This window comes from Mytilus galloprovincialis, chromosome 3 (assembly GCF_965363235.1).
Source record: "Mytilus galloprovincialis chromosome 3, xbMytGall1.hap1.1, whole genome shotgun sequence".
Taxonomy (NCBI): Eukaryota; Metazoa; Mollusca; class Bivalvia; order Mytilida; family Mytilidae; genus Mytilus; species Mytilus galloprovincialis.
In genome coordinates, this window is record NC_134840.1 from 92,579,614 (window position 1) to 92,604,376 (window position 24,763).

At 32.7% G+C, this 24,763-nt stretch overlaps 1 protein-coding gene across 1 annotated transcript in view; it reads left to right on the forward strand.

The window, feature by feature from the left end:
• The window catches only part of LOC143069397 (cleavage and polyadenylation specificity factor subunit 2-like), a 178,460-nt gene that overhangs the window by 137,676 nt on the left and 16,021 nt on the right, over positions 1–24,763 (forward strand). Inside the window, exons 14-17 of the mRNA XM_076244014.1 lie at positions 1,008–1,062; positions 1,310–1,346; positions 1,922–2,064; positions 22,303–22,434. Coding sequence (XP_076100129.1) covers positions 1,008–1,062; positions 1,310–1,346; positions 1,922–2,064; positions 22,303–22,434 — 367 coding nt within the window. The remainder of the gene's footprint in view (positions 1–1,007; positions 1,063–1,309; positions 1,347–1,921; positions 2,065–22,302; positions 22,435–24,763) is intronic.

A 24,763-nucleotide genomic window follows, 5' to 3' on the forward strand; every position in this document is an offset into this window, starting at 1 on the left:
TTTATGTGCAACTTCCTAGGTCAAAGGTCAAGGTCAAAAACTTTGGTTTCAGTTGACAACCCCATGTCCTATGGTAAAGATCGTGTCCGCTCTATATCTTGAGAACCGTTATCATTTCAAAGTTTATACTTGACATGTTTATAAACCAACACCAAAGGGTGTGTCATAATTTATTTACAACTTCCTAGGTCAAAGGTCAAGGTCAAAAACTTTGATTTCAGTTGACAAACCCATGTCCTATGGTAAAGATACAATTTTTTAATGCACATTATTCACAGCGGGGCCCACAGAGATGGCTCCCATCTCAATGATATCTAGTTTGTCCTGAAAAGCTCTTGAGAGAAGGTTAGAAAATGTAGCTTATTATTTATAGTTTGGTGAAAAATAAAAAAATACCTGCTAATTTTGCTGTCATTTAAAAGGGTGCTGATTACTTAATTAAAAAAATGACTTCTTTAGTAAATAATATAAATAATACTGCATCAAATCCTTATTAGAAATATTAATGTTAGCTAGAAATAATTGGGCCATAATTGGACCTTATCAACCCTACTTCTTTTTATTATGGCTTGGCAACAAAGTTACTGGTATGTGAGTTAACACTGATGGGTTACAGATAAGTTTAAGGTTTGTTCCGCTTCACTAACTTTTGTCGAAATTATGTGCTTTGGACTTTGATAAATTGTTGAAAATCTCAGTTATATGGGTTTTTTGAAGGCCTTAAGATTTTGAGCAGATTTAGTATATGTGAGACTACCATCTTGTTTGTGTTCGCATGTGTTGTTGAAATTGCAGATTTTCCAAATTTTTGGAACGGGGCCATTCGTGTCGTCTTGACACATTTAGTTGTTGTTTAAGATATTTGGATATAAGATTAATGTTCTGTTTAACGACATGACAGAACTGACTTGAAGTTAGGCACAATGCCAATGTTCAATACCTTAAATGGTTATGTTTAGAGTTATTTATGGTATTTCCGCAAATTTCCATATAATTTTTCATTTCAGACCTGAAGATTATACTATTTTAGAAGTAGCTCCTGCAGATGAAGAGACAACTGCTGTAAGCTTGTGTAAAACTTAAATAAATAGTTAACAGGGTTAAAGTGTGAAAGATATATGTTATAACAAAGTCCACATTGAATTTAGTGAAGAAGAAAAAAAAGTTCCCTGAGGATTTTGATTTTACTTTACTTTTTACATTTTACATTTTACATTTTACATTTACTTTTTACTTTTACTATTTACTTCATCAGAAATTTGTTTTGTTTTAGGTAACATTTAATTTTAATCTGTATTTTATTTCAAAGGAGAAAAAAGTAAAGAAAGAAGATGAGTCAATGATAGGTCAGTTTATTTTACTATAGATATTTAGAAGATCAATTCCAATTTACATTTTCAAAAATTGTTAAAATTAGCTGCATCTATGTATATGAACAAAAAATTGCTTTTTCTCTCCCCAAGGAGTGCTACAATGAAATATGGCATTATAATTCATCACTTTTAGAATATGTGCAAAGTATATGGAATAATTTCTTACTTTGATAATCATGGTCAAACTATCAGTAGGTGTCTCCTGAGATAGTGTATTAATTTAATGCAATAAAATTGAAATGGAAATGGGGAAAGTATCAAAGAGACAAAAACACCACCAAAAAGCAGAAAAGTATCAGATGAGCAAAACAGGAAACAGCTGTTAAAGAATCTCAATAAATGCATTGTGTTTTCTATATACATTTAATCGTCGTGATGGCTAATGCTTATACAATAACGTCACACAGTAAAGTGTTATGGTTACAATGTTACCATAGTTTAATGTTTGTACTTCGCGTATTTTCAGACAGCAGCCTCTATTCTCAGCTGCCTAGTAGACTCAGCACTATACTCTTGTTGTAAAATATTTTTAAATTAACCCATTACAGATCTGTCGGAAGTACCTACAAAGTGTGTAGCAGCTACTGTAACGTTGGACATCAATGCTAACATCCAGTACATAGACTTTGAGGGAAGATCTGATGGAGAATCCATGAAAAAAATTATATCACAGATCAGACCTAAACAACTGGTAAATAATATATTGTTTAACCATGGGGATATCTGGCCAGGTATATCTTAACACTGAATAAGCTGTTTCAGACACTGAGGCAATCTTATAATCATGGGATTTGACAAATTGCATCTACCTTATTAAAGTATTTTCAAGAAGTCATAGAAACTTCAGGTAATAAAACCATTCGTTATACCCCACCAAGAAAAGGGGCTATATTTTAATCAACTTGTCCCTTTGTTTGTCCAATAATTATTTTGTAACATTTTCCTCAGGAACTACTAAACATGATGACTTCCTATGCTGCTTTACAGTGATCAGTAGTTAAGTGTGAGTGCTTTTGGGATTTTATTTAACAGTTATTTTCCAGTTTGAGGAGGTTTCTATATATTGAATTAAAACACACTTTTTAGCTCACCTGGCCCGAAGGGCCAAGTGAGCTTTTCCCATCACTTTGCGTCCGGCGTCCGTCGTCGTCCGTCGTCCGTCGTCGTCGTCGTCGTCCGTCGTCGTTAACTTTTACAAAAATCTTCTCCTCTGAAACTACTGGGCCAAATTAAACCAAACTTGGCCACAATCATCATTGGGGTATCTAGTTTAAAAAATGTGTGGCGTGACCCGGCCAACCAACCAAGATGGCCCCCATGGCTAAAAATAGAACATAGGGGTAAAATGCAGTTTTTGGCTTATAACTCAAAAATCAAAGCATTTAGAGCAAATCTGACATGGGGTAAAATTGTTTATCAGGTCAAGATCAATCTGCCCTGCAATTTTCAGATGAATCGGACAACCCGTTGTTGGGTTGCTGCCCCTGAATTGGTAATTTTAAGGAAATTTTGCTGTTTTTGGTTATTATCTTGAATATTATTCTAGATAGAGATAAACTGTAAACAGCAATAATGTTCAGCAAAGTAAGATTTACAAATAAGTCAACATGACCAAAATGGTCAGTTGACCCCTTTAGGAGTTATTGCCCTTTATAGTCAATTTTTAACCATTTTTCGTAAATCTTAGTAATCTTTTACAAAAATCTTCTTCTCTGAAACTACTGGTCCAAATTAAACCAAACTTGGCCACAATCACAATTGGGGTATCTAGTTTAAAAAATGTGTGGCGTGACCCGGCCAACCAACCAAGATGGCCGCCACAGCTAAAAATAGAACATAGGGGTAAAATTCAGTTTTTGCCTTATAACTCAAAAACCAAAGCATTTAGAGCAAATCTGACATGTAGTAAAATTGATTATCAGGTCAAGATCTATCTGCCCTGAAATTTACAGATGAATCGGACAACCTGTTGTTGGGTTGCTGCCCCTGAATTGGTAATTTTTAGGAAATTTTGCTGTTTTTGGTTATTTATCTTGAATATTATTATAGATAGAGATAAACTGTAAACAGCAATAATGTTCAGCAAAGTAAGATTTACAAATAAGTCAACATGACTGAAATGGTCAGTTGACCCCTTTAGGAGTTATTGCCCTTTATAGTCAATTTTTAACCATTTTTAGCTCACCTGGCCCGAAGGGCCAAGTGAGCTTTTCTCATCACTTGGCGTCCGGCGTCCGGCGTCCGTCGTCCGTCGTCCGTAGTTAACTTTTACAAAAATCTTCTCCTCTGAAACTACTGGACCAAATTAAACCAAACTTGGCCACAATCATCATTGGGGTATTTAGTTTAAAAATTGTGTCCGGTGACCCGCCCAACCAACCAAGATGGCCGCCATGGCTAAAAATAGAACATAGGGGTAAAATGCAGTTTTTGGCTTATAACTCAAAAACCAAAGCATTTAGAGCAAATCTGACATGGGGTAAAATTGTTTATCAGGTCAAGATCTATCTGCCCTGAAATTTTCAGATGAATCGGACAACCCGTTGATAGGTTGCTGCCCCTGAATTGGTAATTTTGAGAAAATTTTGCTGTTTTTGGTTATTATCTTGAATATTATTATAGATAGAGATAAACTGTGAACAACAAAAATGTTCAACAAAGTAAGATCTACAAATAAGTCAACATGACCAAAATGGTCTGTTGACCCCTTTAGAAGTTATTGCCCTTTATAGTCAATTTTTAACCATTTTTCGTAAATCTTAATTATCTTTTACAAAAATCTTCTCCTCTGAAACTACTGGACCAAATTAAACCAAACTTGGCCACAATCACAATTGGGGTATCTAGTTTAAAAATTGTGTCCGGTGATCCGGCCAACCAACCAAGATGGCCGCCATGGCTAAAAATAGAACATAGGGGTAAAATGCAGTTTTTGGCTTATCACTCAAAAACCGAAGCATTTAGAGCAAATCTGACATGTAGTAAAATTGTTTATCAGGTCAAGATCTATCTGCCCTGAAATTTTGAGATGAATGGGACAACTCGTTGATAGGTTGCTGCCCCTGAATTGGTAATTTTAAGGAAATTTTGCTGTTTTTGATTATTATCTTGAATATTATTATAGATAGAGATAAACTGTAAACAGCAAAAATGTTCAGCTAAGTAAGATCTACAAATAAGTCAACATGACCAAAATGGTCTGTTGACCCCTTTAGGAGTTATTGCCCTTTATAGTCAATTTTTAACCATTTTTCGTAAATCTTAGTTATCTTTTACAAAAATCTTCTCCTCTGAAACTACTGGACCAAATTAAACCAAACTTGGCCACAATCATCATTGGGGTATCTAGTTTAAAAATTGTGTCCGGTGACCCGGCCAACCAATCAAGATGGCCGCCATGGCTAAAAATAGAACATAGGGGTAAAATGCAGTTTTTGGCTTATCACTCAAAAACCAAAGCATTTAGAGCAAATCTGACATGTGGTAGAATTGCTTATCAGGTCAAGATCTATCTGCAACAACAAAAGAAAGAGAGTTTTTAACGACCTCAGCTGGCTATACAACCCTTACACAATCAACTGAATTTTGCAGAAATCATTAATAGGATAGATTGCCCTTATATGATAATTTTTTATTACCTTTTTGGTTTTTTTGGCAAAGTGGGGGGGGGGGGGGGGGGGGGGTTGCGCAACAACAAAACTACTTCACAACTTTCTCATTACTTTGCATTTCTTGTTAGATAAATTTTACAAAAATTCTCCCCTGAAACAACTGTTGAATTTAAACAAACTTGGTTTAAATCACCACTAGGATATCCAGGGACCACTGTGTATGATGACCCTGCCTGCCCACATGGCTGAAATTAAACATAGGTTTCAAATGCACTTTTTAGTATTATATCTCTGAAACTAAACGACAGTACAACAGTTGCATTTATCATGCAACAATTGTAAATAAAAATATCAGGTGAGCGACACAGGGTCCTTGGACCCTCTAGTTTGTAAATCTTAGTAATCTATTACAAAAATCTTCTCCTCTGAAACCACTGGGCCAAATTAAACCAAATTTGGCCACAATCATCATTTGGGTATCTTTTACAAAAATCTTCTCCTCTGAAACTACTGGGCCAAGTTCATTATAGATAGAGATAATTGTAAGCAGCAAGAATGTTCAGTAAAGTAAGATTTACAAACACATCACCATCACCAAAACACAATTTTGTCATGAATCCATCTGCGTCCTTTGTTTAATATTCACATAGACCAAGGTGAGCGACACAGGCTCTTTAGAGCCTCTAGTTTGTCACACTTTTCTCACGAACAGAATGACTGCATATTTGATTACAGTAGCAGCTTGACAGTGATGAGTTGTAAAGTGTAAGAACTTTTTGAATCTGTCAGACACCTACCTACATCCTGTTGGAAAATACAGATGTACTTTGAAAATAGGAGTAGGGTAAGCTTAGTATTAGCTCATGCCTTTTGGGAAATATGACTTTTCTGGTGTGAGCAAATATTCATTTCTCCCTAAGGGAAGGGAAATAAATGTAACAACATGTGCCAAGTTCTAAATTACACTTTAACCTATAGTCTTGTTTTGAATGTAATCATTAGAGACTATTATATTTATACCCCCGCTTTAAAAAAGGGGGGGTATACTGTTTTACCTCTGTCTGTCAGTCCGTCCGTCCGTCCATCAGTCCGTCCGTCAGTCCGTCCGTCAGTCAGTCAGTCCGTCCCATGAAACTTTCGTCACATTTTTCTCAGGAACTACACATCCACCCTTTCTGTAATTTGGTATCAACATTTATATATGTCAGCCATACCGTGTGATGCATTTTCAGATTCATCACTTGACAACTTCCTGTTTACCGAACACTTGTCTGATTTTACACATGATAGCCAAGTTGAAAATTTTCGTCACATTTTTCTCAGGAACTACAATACAAGGATTTCTGAAATTTGGTTTCAGGATTTATATAAGTCAGCTATACCGTGTGATGCGTTTTCAGATTCATCACTCGACAACTTCCTGTTTACCGAACAGTTGTATGATTTTACACATGATAACCAAGTTGAAAATTTTCGTCACATTTTTCTCAGGAACTACAATTCAAGGATTTCTGAAATTTGGTTTCAGGATTTATATAAGTCAGCTATACCGTGTGATGCGTTTTCAGATTCATCACTCGACAACTTCCTGTTTACCGAACACTTGTATGATTTTACACATGATAACCAAGTTGAAAATTTTCGTCACATTTTTCTCAGGAACTACAATACAAGGATTTCTGAAATTTGGTTTCAGGATTTTTATATGTCAGCTATACCGTGTGATGCGTTTTCAGATTCATCACTCGACAACTTCCTGTTTACCGAACACTTGTATGATTTTACACATGATAACCAAGTTGAAAATTTTCGTCACATTTTTCTCAGGAACTACAATACAAGGATTTCTGAAATTTGGTTTCAGGATTTTTATAAGCCAGCTATACCGTGTGATGCGTTTTCAGATTCATCACTCCACAACTTCCTGTTTACCGAACACTTGCATATTTTTACACTATTAATATTATCCACTTGCGGCGGGGGTATCATCAGTGAGCAGTAGCTCGCAGTTTCACTTGTTCTGATATAAACAACCAAGTAATAAATTGAATGACAACTTAGATATAACTGATAAGGTTTCGAAAACAGGATATATATTTTACAGTTCTTAATTAGTTTTATGAGTACTCTAGTGTCGTCTGCCCTTAGGTACATTGTATGTTAAAATGAATGGGATAGAAATTACTTATGTAGTGAATAACAGGTGTTATACTGGAATATGTGGGATTTATAATAAAAGGGGTCTTGGTGGCCATGTGGTCTAAGTAGAGCAACTACTGAATCACTAGCCTGTCAACACTGAGTTTGTGAGTTTGAACCCCTTTCATGGCAGGTGAAGTCTACTCCAATCTGAATTGACTAGTATTGTTTGGCTTCCTCCAAAATTTTTTAAAAAAATGACAGCCCTGAAATAACTTATAGAGCTTAAAGTTGATTTCAATACTGATCAAACCAGCATTCAATCAATGATAAAGTTCCAGATGCCAAAGTCCCAGCTATGTCCAAATACAGGTTTTTCATTGAAACTTTATATTCCTATATACCCGTGTAATTCACTACATAAGACATAAAGCTTTATTTAGAGGAAGTATAAGCAAAGAAATTTACAAACATAAACTTTGAAGACCTTTTGAAAACATACTAAATTTATCATGCCAATGACTTTTTGATGTCTGTGACATATGACAGTGTCATAATTTGCTTGATTGGTACTTCTTTAACAGTCAGGAAGCATGTTATGAAACAAGTCCCTTTGGTTATTATAATGAATTTAATTGATTAAAACTCTATAATTTAGATTAATTATTATCATATATCTATATAAAATTTCATAATAAGTATCTTGTTCTAGCAAAATATGAATCATGCATTGCAGACACGCTATTATTTCCAATTTGGCTACCAGTACAAAAAGGTTTTCTAATTTAAAAAAAAAATCAGTCAATTTGAGTGATCATCTATGACACATGACCTAATCCTTACTATTTGAATGTCAACAATAATAATAGCCACATGTTTGTATTAGATGGTGAATAAATGGATGATTTTAAGTTTGCCTGTCAACTCTCAATAACTTAGGTGTAACAATTCATGAGAGAGCAATATTGTCTTTTTATTGTACTTTCAGTTAATTAAGAATGTCATATTATTCCCTACTGTGGTTTTCTTTCAATGAAAACTTTCAGCTTTAATTAACCACAAGACAATTCATATGGTAATAGTCTTTTTTTTTCTTTGTATGTCAAGGTTATCTGACTGCTGACACAAATATTTTCAATTTCCAAAAGACATTTTTGATAATTGACTTTTTGTTTGGACGGAGATAGAATTTAGTTGTCCTCAAAATATATGTTTTTGTCTTCCGTAACCATAATTAAATATCTGCTATGTTTAAAGTATGCAAGATTTTTTTTTTTCATTTCATTAGTTCTTAATTTTCATGCATTTAAAAATCACCTTGAAAAATTTGATAATCGATGGCAATGTTTATAACTGATGCTTTTATTGAAAATGGAAAAAAAAAATACAGAAAACTATAACTTCTTTGGGTTAAAGTGAAAAATCCATACTTGCATATTTGACATAAAGGAAACAATACCATTGTCAGTCATTGAACTAACACAGAATTTTAAAAAGTTTTATTCTGATTAAATTCTTCACATGGCATGTTATATTATCTCTCAAACATGTCTGCAAATTAAAACATGTCTGTAGTTTAACAATGGTTGTATGTTAAGTGTGACTTACTGATTGGAACAATCAAGTTGCAGACAATTGCCAATCTACGTTAGTGACAACAGTCATTTTCCGTTGACATGTTTTTTTTTTTATTTTGAACTCTCAATGTAATTTTTTTGTTGAAAATATCGTAGACATATTATATTTAAATAGCGAAAAAATATATTAGAAACTGATATGTAATGTGGAATTTTGTGATGGACGAGAATTGTTTTATATTCATGACAAAACGTGTTTTCCTGTTCTATAAAATGGACATCCATCTTGATGAAATGCTACTCCTTTATCTAATGACCTTTCACAGAAAGAAATTTTTCATCATTATTTTTTAAAGTAGGGAATTTTTCATCATTATTGTTAAAAATGGTAAATTTTTCATCATTAAAGTTTTGCACTATTAGCAGAGAAATAAGTTGCCCTTTATAGAAATATTTTTCATATTCCAGAATTTACGACAGAATTGAGACATTCAATAGGCGTTAAATGATAGAATGATCAAGGATAACTTCAAGTTTGTGGGATGAAGTTCCTACAATAATTGAAATTGAAATTTGTTATTCAACAGTCAACTGCAATTTGAAGGTCCTGAAAAATAGATTTCCATGTCGAAACCTGTTCATCAAGCATTAAATGGCACCTTATAGCACTAGAAACACGCAACTTTAAGGACAGCTAGCAAAAACATCATTATAAGACTACGTAGTAGATTTAATGTCAACCAGGATTACAGATGACAAGTAGTCAACATTCACCTTGTTATTGTCAATGAACTAAGATTTTAGAATTGAATTGGGGAATGTGTCAAAGAGACAACAACCCATCCAAAGAACACAAAATAGCCAAAGGCCACCAATGGGTCTTCAACACTGCGAGATAATCCCACACACAGAGGCGTCCTTCAGCTGGCCACTGTACAAAAATGAGTACTAGTGTCATTCTATGATTGTTCATTGCCATGTTTTACAGTGAAATAGCCTTTTTGCACTGATGTGGTGTAAAGGAAACACAAGATTTTTTACTTTAATTTAGCTTATTGTGTCATTTTTTTAGACCCATCTGGGAATAATCCAAAACCTGAGGTACAGGCAAATTAAAACCTCTGAGGCATTTGATAAACATCTTCTTAAAACATTGAAGTATTGTGGTTTACTAATAGTTTTTGAAGACCAAATGTTTGGAGTCAGAAAATATGTACAGAACATGTATCATCACTAGTGCATTAGGGTAATCAGCTTCAGTTTTCAAATAAAGGGCAAAAAGGAGGAATAATTAGCCAAACTCGGTATACTTTTTGCCAATTTCATTAATTGATCTTTCCTGTTTGCCCCATTATTTTTTGACTTATTACTGAAATTTGAGTGGAAAATGAAAGCATGTTGTCATAGTTAATTAAAATGACAAATTAAATTTGTTACATCAGAAAATTGAACAAACAAAGAATCCTTATTAGATTAATGAGTGTTTTTTGGTGGAAAATGAGATTGTATTTGTATCTTTTATGCTAATATAAAGTTGATTTTCCTTGCCTGGAATACATCAGAATGTGCAGAAATAACTTCACCCCATAAAAAAAAGTCCAAGAACTACATTTTGATTCACTATCTGGAAATATAACACCAGATTGAATAAACAAAGTAAAACTCTAACTTCACTTTAAGTATTGTAGCAATTTCCAACAGTGAATAACTGCAAGCCCCCAAACTAGACAAAATTTGTAGTGGAACCGTTAAAAAGAATGAATAAACATGAATTAAGCTTCATAAGGGGGCCTTTCCTTCCCTAGGTCTCACCACTGCTTGTGAAGTCTCATATATGTTATTATTGTTTTATTAACATAAAAAATATATTGGACTTTTTTTTTTTAAACTTTATATTCACCTGAAGTTGATTTATAAGATCCACTTGAAAGCAATAATTTTTTCAGTAAAGGAAAAATTACAATAGAAATGTTGTAGATAGTTAAAATGATGTTGTGTACTTTCTCCAAGTCATGTACACATCTCTTATTCGATTCCTAATTCTGTCTCATCATTAAAAATACAAAGTTGAGACATATTTATGGCCGGATTGGCTGACTCAAAAATAAAACTATAATATTGGCACTTTAAAGATAGTATCTGCTCTTAAAGAAAGATAACTCATGAAAAAATAAAAAACTTGAGAAGAGCGTGAATCAGGGAATAGTACTAGTAATTTATTTAGAGTATTGATCAGGATTACCTTTGGTCTTTATTTATCAATTCATCTGTTTTTCAATCTGTTTAACTTTACTGTAGAGCTATTACCCTAATTGAATTTGTGAAATTAGAAAAAAAAACACACAGCAATAAAAATTAAATTGAATTAAAGACATGATAACATGACAATTAACCAATAATCATACTGTTTGACTCCTTCATTTGTCATGTAGTTACCAGACAGAGGATTGTTTAAGCCTTTGTCTTATCTGAATGTAGTAGAAAGGAAATGTTTATTCAACAGATGCTTCTAATCCAATTAGACTTAACTTTTAAAATGTTTGTTTAATAAAATTGTATTCCAATACAACATAGGTATTCATTTTTATTCAGAAGGTATATTTTTCGGTGAATGTAGTTATGAAGGAAATGTTTTATTCAACAGATGCTATTTCTAATCCAATTATACTTTACTTTTAAAATTTTTATTTAATAAATTTGGTTGTTATTCCAAAACAAGATAGGTTCTCATTTTTATTCAGAAGGTACTTTTTTGGTGATTATGGGGAACCTCACACGCCATGATGATAGACAATTGGATTGTTACACTGGAATCTTTCATTATCAAGTTAAAATTGACTTTTGTACAATCTAGAATTGGTTAAAGCATCACTGATGAGTCTTTTGAAGACTAAACATGCTTCTGGCATACAAAATTTTAATAAAAAAGTTTGGTATCTATGATGAGTTTATTTAAAATAAACATTTCAGTAAATAAAGATTAAGTTATAAAAAAAAACATTCATAAGGTTTTGTTTCTGACAAACATTAACACTGTTGAATATGGACACTCTGATTCTGCATTATACCATCAAATTCAAATTTACAATTTTCAGAAAAGACGTTTCAGTAGTCTAAGATTAAGTAATTAAAACATTCATACGATATTTGTTTCTATCAAGTATTTAAATAGTTTCTACTGAACATTGACACAGTAGTGATAAGTATGCTATGTTGCTGATGAAATTCTGATGAAAAACGTAAACTCATCTGAAAAAAGACTTTCTGAACTTTGATAATATTTGTTGCAATGGTATATTGACCTTTCTGTGATAACAAACCTAAGGACATTGTTTTTTTAATTACTTGCAGTGTTTTCCTTACATAGGATAGAGAAGCCATAGTTTTGAATGATATGACATCATCTCGTCTCAAGCAAATAAAAATAAGATTAAATTTGAGTTCAATGTCCAGATTATTTCTTTAAAATGAACACTTTAAACCTTATGACATCATTTATTTTCGACTGTATGAAGGACTTTGGAAAGACTTGTTTATGATGCATGAACTTAACTTTTAAGTCAGCCACCTGTTTCAATACTACAAGTATTGTTTTTATACGACCGCAAAAATTAAAAAAATTTTGGTCGTATATTGGCATCACGTCATCGTCAGCTTCGTCCGAAGACAGATTGTTTCTGGATTATAACTTTTGAATAAGTAAAAAGAAATCAATAAAATTTCAACACAATGTTTATAACTACAAAAGAAAGCTTGGGATTGATTTTGGGGGTTATGGTCCCAAAGGTTTAGGAATTAAGGGCAAAAACAGCATGAGGGTCAAGATGCGTATTAGTTTCTCCGTAGGCGGTAATGGTAACATTTTGTTGCTCAGTCCATATTGTTAACTTGGATATGTGTGATGGCTCGTTTCAAAGCTGAGACATTTTGACATATGTGGTTAAATTTTCGGGGTACGCGTAAGTGAGATTACTTTTTCCGTAAATTAGGAAGTAAAAGTAATCTCACTTCGTACCCCGAAAATTCAACAGAAGAAAACGTTACCATTACCGCCTATGAAAAGACGTGTAAGGGAGGTAATTCTAAAATATTGAACATACCATGTTGGGTATGTTTGGATTTTCCTCCCTCATACTACTTGTATAATTATATATAAAGAAATGTCAGGTTTTGGACACATTGCAAAAAAAGGGGGCAGGTAGTTGTTTTCAATTTTTTTTTTTTTCAAATTTCTCAAATTCCAAATTTTTGAAAAGTTAAAAGGAAGAAATCTTTAATTGCACAATATTGTGCAATAGATTTGTAAGATCATGACATTTGTTTTGTGTGTCAGAAACTCACATTATATCAAAAATTTGATCGTAATCCAAATTCAGAGCTGTATCAAGCTTGAATGTTGTGTCCTTACTTGCCCCAACTGTTCAGGGTTCAACTTCTGTGTTCGTATAAAGCTGCACCCTGCTGAGCACCTGGTCGTTTTTGTAAACCCCACTCCTACTGGTTGTGGTCCTGGGCATCATCAATGAGCCTGCTTTATTTTTCAAATGAACTGCAACAAGGATATACATGTAACAATATTGATATGATAGTCATGTTATCATTTGCTCATTAGTAACATTTAAATTTCACTAATTGATATTTCTGATCTGGTTTTTACTTTGAAGTCAGAAAATTAAGCATATTGGTTCATTTGATTAAAATGACAAATTTAATTTGCTTCATCACAAATTCATGGCACAAAGAATCCAAATTATATTAAAGATCTTTTAAACTCTTTTTCTTTGTTAATATATGTTTTCTTTTAATCAAAATTGCATTTCATCTTTTATTCAAAACATGTTGTTCATTTTCCATCCCAAGATTATATTAGATCGTATAAAAAATGAATGTACTCAACTCTGATGTTGTTAAAAAAAAAATATGAATTTAAAGTGTTGAAGCACTTTTCTGGATTTACCTTCATCAGGAATGCTCACAAAGCCAATATTCAAAAGTCCATATTCCCTTTGTGTATAACACAGCAAAGGACAAAACAAAAGGTCAAGATTCAAGACTGTCAATTTCTTGACTTTAGATGTGCAATTTTCATGAATGAATCATTCCAAATTAACCACTTGTATGCTCTTTTGACCTTATTATTTTCTAACAACTGGCATATTGACTTGTTCCTATAATCAACTTTAAATTCTAAAATAGGAAATTTTCTCATGTGATGTCAAAATTTCCAAGAAAAAGCTGATGTTTCATGTAATTGGAAACAAACAAGTATTTTAGCACAGCTTGCTATTTTGTTTCATTCAAGTTCAAAGCTCTTAATTACTAAGAAATTAACTGCAATATTGGCACTCCTAAAAAAAAAAGTATGCCTAGAACCAATCATTAAGTTCATAAAGAAAACATACATAATTCTTGCATTTCCACTTTTTAAACAGTACTGTATCTGCTGTTTCGAAAGTCACCCCACGTCAAAGGAATGGCAACACATCCAAAAAGAGAAAGACAACTCTTGCAAAGATAAACAATATTGAAAGAGTTACTGCTCATATTTAAATGCAAAGAGCAGTGTTTTCAAGGGGCCCAAAAACACCTTAGTACCCTATCGCTATATTTTCTACCATGGTGCTATCTTAAATGATTTTATAATAGAATGTATAGGGCCATGGTGCTATATTTTTATAAAAACCAGAAAAAAATACTAGGCTGCTGATGATATCAATGAAGATAAATTTAAGTCTACTTATCTATTCATCTGTTTGTCAATGTGTTTAATATAAAAAAGAAGATGTGGTATGATTGCCAATGAGACAACTATCCACAAAAGACCAAAATGACACAGACATTAACAACTATAGGTAACCGTTTAATGTTTACCATAATGCTAATCTATAATACTAAAATTACGAGGTCCAATTTGTCAGCCGTCATCACGTAAAAACGACGAATCAAAGAATTCAACTTTATATATAACTAATATAGTACAAAGGTGTAGATTAAAAATTACACCACTCCAGGCCCTTTTGTTTTCCACGTAATTAATATTGCCAATAATTAAGAAGTTCCGGGTCGAGTCCGATACCGATACTAATAGTATATTCACCTGTTACCGATTACCTTATCTGTACGTTCCGCATCTAACAGGCGCACCACCAAACGGTGTATTCAGGATTAATATGCTATATAGTATTACACGGGTCATAATCACAGGGTTGACACTACTTAATTGTACCTATTGTAGTATTTTAATCAGTTAGACTTTCTAAGATAACAATACGAATACTAAAAATCTGGACTAAAATAAGGCGTATAGGTACAGTTTTCAATTTGTTAGCGGGCATGACGTAAAACAGCGAATCAAAGAATTCAATATTTATAACTAATATAGGACAATGCTGTTGATTAAAAAATACTCCATTCCAGGACCTTTTGTTTTCCAAATAATTAATATTATCAATAATTGATAAGTTCCAGTTCGACGGGTTCAAACAGAAAGATTTGAAAGCAGAGAAAACTGTGTATCTTATAATCAGCATGACTTTATCAGATGACAATACTAATACTAAAATAAGGCTTGCGCATAGTTATATACTTTAATTCAGTCACGGACCCGCGATATACGGGTGTGTTCTAGTATTATATAAACTTATGCAATTTTTAAAATGCTTAAAACAAAAGACTCTTAATTTTATTTAAAACTGTTTAAAAAATATCCAAAGTGTTCAGTCACACAAAGTTAATCAGAGTTATGCTGTACTTTACTTTCAATATCCTTATTTGGTTTTGATTTAATTTCAAAGCTTCAGACATGTGGAAAATCCCATAACTGTACATATTTCTATGTTTATTGAAAGAAACATTTAGACAACATTACCAAATCATCCATTTGTTTGACTCTTTTATTATTTCATACAGTTGCCAGAACAATGATTGTTGGATATTTTGTCTGTCTGCATGTAGGATGAGGAAAATTGATAATCCATTAGTAGATGCTTTTAATCCATTAAATTTACCTTTTCAAAATGTGCATTTATGTATACTTGTCATCTGAATGCAGCACAAATGTGCAGGGATGCAAATAAATAAATGATGATGTTTAAATGATTGTAAAATTGCATGTTAAAATAAATAAAAGGAGATAAAAACTACTCCCATTTTGATAGTTTTACTATCCGTTGGTTCAATAGAACTGTAAGTTTTGTATTTCTCATAAATGATTTATATGTCTCAAAAATTGTTTTATTGGTGCCATTATGATTTAATGGACCATTATGAAATGTCTGTGTTGAAGATTAACTTGGATATAATGTCCCACTTGTTTTAGCCACAATCATATCTTTAAATTTTATATATTCAAGGCACAGCATTGCAAAATGCCACTTGTGAAGCATAAACTGCTTACCAATTGGAAAACCTAAGTTCCCCCCAATTTTGGTGGATATCACTTTTCTACACCTTTACTTTTAGATGTAATGTTGTGCTGCCTGGGTTGTCTTTCAAGGTTTTATTTTTGGCCTTGTACTTCCTGTTTTTTTCCTTTTATTAGCAAAGGCAAAATTAAGAAAGCCCTTTGTAGTTAGATCTAATTTATATACATGTGATTACAAATGTATGAATTTGTTTTTGGTAGATCTTTTGGTAGACTGTTAAATTCACAATTGGTCTAGACTTATGTTTATGTGATGACGCTTGCCTTTCGTTGAAGGCTTTAAATGTCTTTTGGTGTTTTTTTGTGTTATTTGGTTGCTGCCTCCTATACCCCAAATATCAATATAATATTGGGGGTAATGCAAATACAATATAGTAGTATGCATTCAACTTTCATTCAGGAAGTAGATTTTGTAGGTGGAAATTAGGTACCCCCTATAGTTTTTATATTTAAACAGTCAAATCTTACCAGAAATTTACAGATGGTAAGAGTGGACTATTTAGGAAGATACTGAAAGGAATGCAACTATTCATGTGAAATTTGTTTAGAGATATTGACCTGATATGCTATTCTGCTAATAAAATATTGGTAGAAAACATTGACCTAGCTGAAGATAGACCAATTTGACCTATCGGTAATAATTGTTTCTTAGGTATTTTGACCTCTCTGGGTTATAATAGTTACATAAGGATATTGTTTACAAATGACTTGCTGAGTTCTCCTTAAGTAGGATAAAGATTGTTATATTATGTAAGAAGTAGTCATGTCTCCAGTTAGATTAATATTGAGTTCAATGTCCAGAATATTGAAAAATTAGCGGCAAACCTTATGCAGCCATTAAACTTCAAGGTTTTCCCCCAATTTAAGGGTCAATTTATGTTTTATGAACTTATTTGTAAAATTTGTCAATTCAAAGAGGTTTCAGTTAAAGAGTTCATAACAATCTTCTGTTTAATATCAGGTCATCAGATAACATTTTAAGTTGGGAGCGTATTGTGTAAAGTGGAATAGTTGCCTATTAATTTTCCTGTTAAAATTACACTAGTCATTTTGGGGCCCTTTATAGCTTGCTGTTAGGTGTGAGCAAACTTCTTGCTCAGTGTTGGAGGCCATACTTTGACCTAGTATAAATATTAACCTTTAATACATTGTGAATTATTTGGAATTATCTTTCGCATATATTATACAATTACTGACTTTTGATGAGGTCAATGTGTGGTTTTATTGACTTTTGAAAAACTGATTTTTTGAGAGAAATGTATGTAATGGAAAATATTTACCAAAACCATTTGTACATCAAACGTTTTTTTTTCTAAAATTATACATGTAAAAGCATGTGACATTTTGCTCGGTGAATATGCTTATTTATTCAAAACCCCATTCATATATAGAAAAACCTAGTATAAAAGTTTAAGCAATATGGGAAAATGTTATTTATTAAATTTTTAAATGTTTTAGAGTATATGTATAAACTTTGCAACTTGTCTGTGATAAGTCTTTTTGGGTATAGCATGCACAGTAAGTCCCCCTAGCAAAAAAGCATGCCACACTGGCCCTCCATGACAGATACATAGTTTTCTTTTGAAGACTAGCTATTTTTATTTTTTGTCGAGCCTGCAACTTTTGTTGCAGAAAGATGACATAGGGATAGTGATCCGGCGGCGGCGGCGGCGTTAGCTCACTTCTTAAAAGCTTGATATTTTAGAAGGTGGAAGACCTGGATGCTTCATACTTTGTATATAGATGCTCCATGTTACGAAGTTTCCGTCAGTCACATGTCCAATGTCCTTGACCTCATTTTCATGGTTCAGTGACCACTTGAAAAAAAAGTTCAAATTTTTTGTAATGTTGAATTCTCTCTTATTTTAAGTAATAGGATAACTATATTTGATATGTGTATCTTGCAAGGTCCTCATGTCTGTCAGACAGTTTTCACTTGACCTTGACCTCATTTCATGGATGAGTGAACAAGGTTAAGTTTTGGTGGTCAAGTCCATATCTCAGATACTATAAGCAATAGGGCTAGTATATTTGGTGTATGGAAGCACTGTAAGGTGTACATGTCCAACTGGCAGGTGTCATCTGACCTTGACCTCATTTTCATGGTTCAGTGGTTATAGTTAAATTTTTGTGTTTTGGTCTGTTTTTCTCATACTATATGCAATAGGTCTACTATATTTGTTGTATGGAATGATTGTAAAGTGTACATGTCAAGCGGGCAGATGTCATGTGACCTTGACCTCATTTTCATGGTTCAGTGGTCAAAGTTAAGTTTTTGAGTTTTGGTCTTTTTATCTAATACTATATGCCATAGGTCAACTATATTTGGTGTATGGAAATATTTTATGATCTTTATGTCAGTTGCGCAGGTTTTATTTGACCGTGACCTCATTTTCACGGTTCATTGCACAGTGTTAAGTTTTCGTGTTTTGGTCTATTTTTCTTAAACTATAAGTAATGTGTCAACTATATATGTTGTATAGAAGCATTGTTAGCTGTACATGTCTGCCTGACATGGTTCATTTGACCTTGACCTCATTTTCAAGGTTCATTGGTCTCTGTTAAGTTGTCTTGATTAATGTTAAGTTTATGTGACAGTTGTTATAAAGCTTAGCTTTATACTTAGGACTATCAACATAATATCAATGATTAGTATAGAAGGCGAGACATTTCAGCGTGTGCACTCTTGTTTTGTGTTGTTTCATTGCTCTAACATTGTCCTTAGCCCTACTTTTAAATGTTTGTATACAGATTTAGTGACATCATATAATTTTTAAGCAATGTACACAATTTAGAAATATAAAGGTTGATATAATTCCCATTGCAAAAGAACAGACTTTTCATTTGTTTTGTACTCAGAGGACTAAAACATGGACTTCCAGACACATTGATACTACTGTGAATTCAGAAATTATCACAATGATATCACATTGCATCTTGAATATGATATATATAGCTAAAATCAGATTTTCCTGAAAATCTTGCATATTTGTCCAATCCTACAAAAAATGCAATAATAAATGCAGGCAATAATTTCTGAATTTACAGTATTGTTATGGTATCAGGGGCAGATCCAGCCATTTTAAAAGGGGGTTCCAACTATATGTCCCCATTCAAATGGATTGATCGGCCGAAAAAAGAGCCCCCTCTGGATCCGCCACTGTGTATCATGCTGATCAAGTCTTGATGGGGAAAAAAGTGGACAAGGAAGACAGCTGTGAACTATTAGGGATATTCACTGCCTTGGTATAAGTTGACCTTTCTGTATTATTAGTCAATGACATCAATAATGCTTACTTATAACTCACAGGGTCTTCTTTAAGTGGGAGGAAGATATTTCAATATAAAATGACATTTAAAAAAAACATGTGATAAACGTTGAGTTCACATGTTCAAAATGAAGATTTCCGGAATAGTATAATATGGTATAACATTATCATGTCTCACATTTAAAACAATGTGACAAATGTTCAGTTCACGTGTTCAGAAAATGGCAAAACTGACGAAGTAATTTAACTTCAAAGTTCATGTCTTTTTACCTGGGTATCTGAAAATTAAAGCTGGTCTAGTAACTGGTAGACATTGTCTGCTGTCTTTTAAGTTGCTTTTAAAAAAATGGGAAAGATTTTATATTTGGTCTGCTGCTGATTAATGTTGAGCTGTATCAAGTTAGCAATTTTACATCTGCTGTGTAGCAACTTCCTGATTGCCGATAATTTGAAATTTCACAACACTCAATGTATAAGGCAAATTTTCATCAAAGATTGCAGATCCATACCTGGTCTTGTACGTTACCTTAAAAAGAACTACTGTATGTCACATGAACTTATTCATAAAACCATTTAAAATTTTCATGCAAGAATTTCATTGTTTAGTGTCTATTCAATTAGGCAGATAACTATCAAATATAGAAATCAGCTATGCTCTGGTTATTGTCGGATCATCAGTTGACAATTTAGCTTGATTGATTTTTGTTGGATTATCTGGTTACAGTATAGAAATCGAAAGTGTTGTTTAAAGCAGTGTGGGCATGGGACTGTTTGGTTTTTTTATTGTTTTTTGTCATTCTAGAGACTGTCAAGCTGGGTTCCTACATAAAAACTAAGATTCTAGATTGAAAGTTTGATCGGTACAACATGGAATTAGGGATTTTTTTTTTCAAATTTTGGAATTCATGAAACATATCATATCAATGGCTTAAACTAAACATAACAGTAATTGGAATCTTTAAAATTGAATAAAAGGCAATTCTATGAAACAGTCACATGCTTTCTAGTGAAGACAATAACAATCAAAACCAAGGAATAAACAAAGACTCACAAGGACATTTACATCAACAGTTATAAATAATAAATAAAAAACAACACAAACTCCACTAAAAACCGGGAGTGAATTCAGGTGCTTTTAAATTTAATTATGCGTAATTGATCATTCCTGTTTTCTACTTAATGATTTTGAAAAGTTTTAAATCAAGTCATAGAAGGCACTCAGAGTTAATTAAAATAGCAAAATTTAATTTCAAACATGTATCAGAAATACAACACACAGAATTCATATAAGATTGATGAGTCTATTAACGTTATATGATATCAGATTATTTGTTTGAAATAAAAGTGCAATTTCATTGTTTAGGAAAAAATAAAGTTTTTATATAGATTAGACTGTTGGTTTTCCTGTTTGAATGGTTTTACACAAGTAATTTTTGGGACCCTTTATAGATTACTGTTCAGTGTGAGCCATTAGGCTCTGTGTTGAAGGCTGTACCTTGACCTATAATGGTTTATTTTTATGAATTGTTACTTGGATGGAGAGTTGTCTCATTGGCACTCATACCACATCTTCGTATATCTATTCATTTTCCTTGTCTAGAATTTGTTCCAACGAATAGAAATAACAAGTTAGAATTTTTCAAAAAAGTCCAATTTCATTATTCAGTTGCATGGCAACAGACTAAATAAACAAAATAAAGTAGGGAAAACTAAATTCTAGACTTGTACATTTTCTCTCTTATTGGAATAAGACTAAGCCATGTATTGTTTTTCCTCTGTCTACTTTGACTAGGTTAAAATATATTCCAGAAGCTAAAACTTCCTTTGTACTTTATGCATTCAAACCAAATAACTGTACCAATTTTGTGTTTTCTGCTGATAAACAGACTTAATTGTTTGTTTTTGAAGACCTCTGGCTAGCATTTTTTTTCCTTTTTTTCATGTTTTCTGTCGTCAGGGAGGAAGGGGATCTGAGTGATTGTGATTGGTTTATCAGCAATATATCCTGTTAATCATACATAATTTTGAATTAAAAACAAAAAATACAGGCTATTCAATAGTTTGCACTGTTTGAAATTAAAATTGGCAGGGATTTGAACATAATTATCACCGAAATTCCTACTAAGATCATGGAAGTTATTCCTGCCATTGCTTTGAACTCTTTGTCAGATAAACAGAATTTTTTATCCAATCAAATCTAAGCATATTATTTACAATGCTTCCCAGTAACATTTCAAGATTTTAAAGGATTAAGAACAGTAATTACTCTATAAACATGACAATAAGGTATTTGTTTGTATGAAACATTGACACTTTGTAATTATATATTCTATGTTATTGTTTAAATTCTCAGTTAATACCATGGAAACAGACAGCTCTGACCTTTCAGAAATATTTGTTTCATGGGTATTTTGACCTTTCGGTGTTGTTATAGAAACTCAGTGACATTGGTGGCTTAAAACATGCTGAGTTCTCTCTAAGTAGGATAAAGTTGCCATATGTTCAAAGGTTATGATGGTAAAAAAAGATTAAAATTGAGTTCACTGTTCAGAATATTTCTAGCTGCTGACTTAATTAAGAATTCATTCAAATTAGTTTGATTGTCTTTAACAAAAAAACTTTATGTTAACTGAATTTAGTTGTAAAACTATTAAGAGTCCCCCCTGTTTCAGAATTAGGATTTGAGAAAACCTAATCTGCACTCTGTTTAAAAATTAAATTTAAGGTTGCATAAACATAATGTGGTCTTTGAAGTGTGAGTTTTGCTCATTGTTGAGAGTTGTCTTATTAGCAGTCATACCACATCTTCTTATTTCATATTGATACTTTTAGTCAAAAACTACTAAATTTTAATCAGTTGAAAGACAATTTATATGGTCTGCTGTAATAACAATATCTTTTCCATTACAGATCTTGGTACGAGGAACAAAAGATGCAACTGATTCTATGGCAGAATATTGTAGTAGATTGGATGGGGTAAAGATATTAACTCCCAATGTTGGGGAAATGGTTGATGCTACTAGAGAAAGCCACATTTTCCAGGTAATTTACTAGTATAATACCCAGACTTATTGAAAACTCAAAGGTACCTGATGAAGGTTCTATGTCATCTGGTCTCTTGTGAGAATTGTCTCATTGGCAATCATACCTCATTTTCTTATTTTTATTTTCAGAACTTACTCTAATTGCCCTTTGTTTGACTTGATGTTTATTTATTACTAGAGACCTCTTCAACACTTCTGAACATTGTTTTGATTTGAGCATCACTGATGAGTCTTTTGTAGTCTATACTTGTGTGACACAAATACAAATTTGAATCCTGGTATCAATGATGAGATTATTTCCATATGACATAGACAAAATAATATGTCTTTCCTAAAGTGTGACTAGACATATATTTTTCAGTGGAGCATTGATGGTTATGGGAGATTACTAAACTTTGCCTTAAAACCTTGTCAAAATTATGCGGAATGGTTTTTTTCTATTTTTTACAAGTTTTTGTTGGAAAAATCCACTTTATGAAGTATGTAACACTTAAAACGCTACAATTGTTGTCTATGGGAAAATGTTGCGTTTTACTATCTTTTACATCACTTCTTTACGTAAAATATAGTTTTATATGAGTTCCACTGCCTTTATTGACAGTTTATCTCAACTTGTCTTGATTTATGTATTTCAAATCAATTGTTACAGTCCATTGTGATTTGGAAATAGATCTTGAAATAGTTCGTGGGTAAAAATGTTTTTGTTCAGATGTAACGATGTCTCAAAATAGAAAGTTTCATGAGTTAAAAATCTACAGATATAGCTTGTAAGGTGTCATTTAAAATATCAGTCAGCATGTTATAAGAGTTTCTGGGGAAAAAAACTTGGTGTCTTCATGTCATTTTTGTCGAGCCGGTGACTTTTGTCGCAGAAAGCTCAACATAGGGATAGTGATCTGGCGGTGGCGTTAGCTAACTTCTTAAAAGCTTTATATTTTAGAAAGTGGAAGACCTGGATTATTCATACTTTGTGTATGAATACCTCATGTTACGAAGTTTCTGTCAGTCACATGTCCAATGTCCTTGACCTCATTCTCATGGTTCAGTGACTACTTGAAAAAAGAGTTAAGATTTTTTTTTGTAATGTTAAATTCTCTCTTATTATAAGTTATAGGATATTTGGTATGTGCGTACTTTGCAAGGTCCTCATGTCCATCAGACAGTTTTCACTTGACCTCAACCTAATTTCATGGATCAGTGAACAAAGTCAAGTTTTGGTGGTCAAGTCCATATCTCAGATACTATAAGCAATATGTCTAGTATATTCGGTGTATGGAAGCACTGTAAGGTGTACATGTCCAACTGGCAGGTGTCATCTGACCTTGACCTCATTTTCATGGTTGAGTGGTTATAGTTAAGTTTTTGTGTTTTGGTCTGTTTTTCTAATACTATATGCAATATGTCAACTATATTTGGTGTATAGAAATATTTTATGATCTATATGTCAGTTGCGCAGGTTTTATATGACCTTGACCTCATGTTCATGGTTCATTGCTCAGTGTTAATTTTTTGTGTTTTGGTCTGGGTTTTTTTTAACTATAAACAATAAGAATACAAATGCAATGTCAGCCATGTAGTTGTGAGGAAAAATAAAGAACTGAAGAAGGCCAATGGCCGAAACGTCTCAAAAAAATGGTTTATTGATACAATTATAAACTAGAGGCTCTAAAGAGCCTGTGTCGCTCACCTTGGTCTATGTGCATATTAAACAAAGGACACAAATGGATTCATGACAAAATTGTATTTTGGTGATGGTGATGTGTTTGAAGTTCTTACTTTACTGAACATTCTTGCTTCTTACAATTATATCTATAATGAACTTTGCCCATTAGTAACAGAGAAAAATATTTGGTAAAAATTTACATAAATTTACCAAATTAATGAAAATTGTTAAAAATTGACTATAAAGGGCAATAACTCCTTAAGGGGTCAATTGACCATTTAGGTCATGTGGACTTATTTGTAGATCTTACTTTGATGAACATTATCGCTGTTTACAGTTTATCGCTATCTATAATAGTATTCAAGATAATAACCAAAAACAGCAAAATTTCTTTAAAAATTACCAATTGGAGGGCAGCAACCCAACAACCGGTTGTCCAATTCATTTGAATATTTCAGGGCAGATATATATTGACTTGATTAACAATTTAACTCCTTGTCAGATTTCCTCTAAATGATTTGGTTTCAGAGTTGTAAGCAAAAAACTACATTTTACCCCTGTTCTATTTTTAGCCGTGGTGGCCATCTTGGTTGGATGGCCAGGTCATCGGACACATTTTTCAAACAAGGTACCTCAAAGATGATTGTGGCCAAGTTTGAAATAA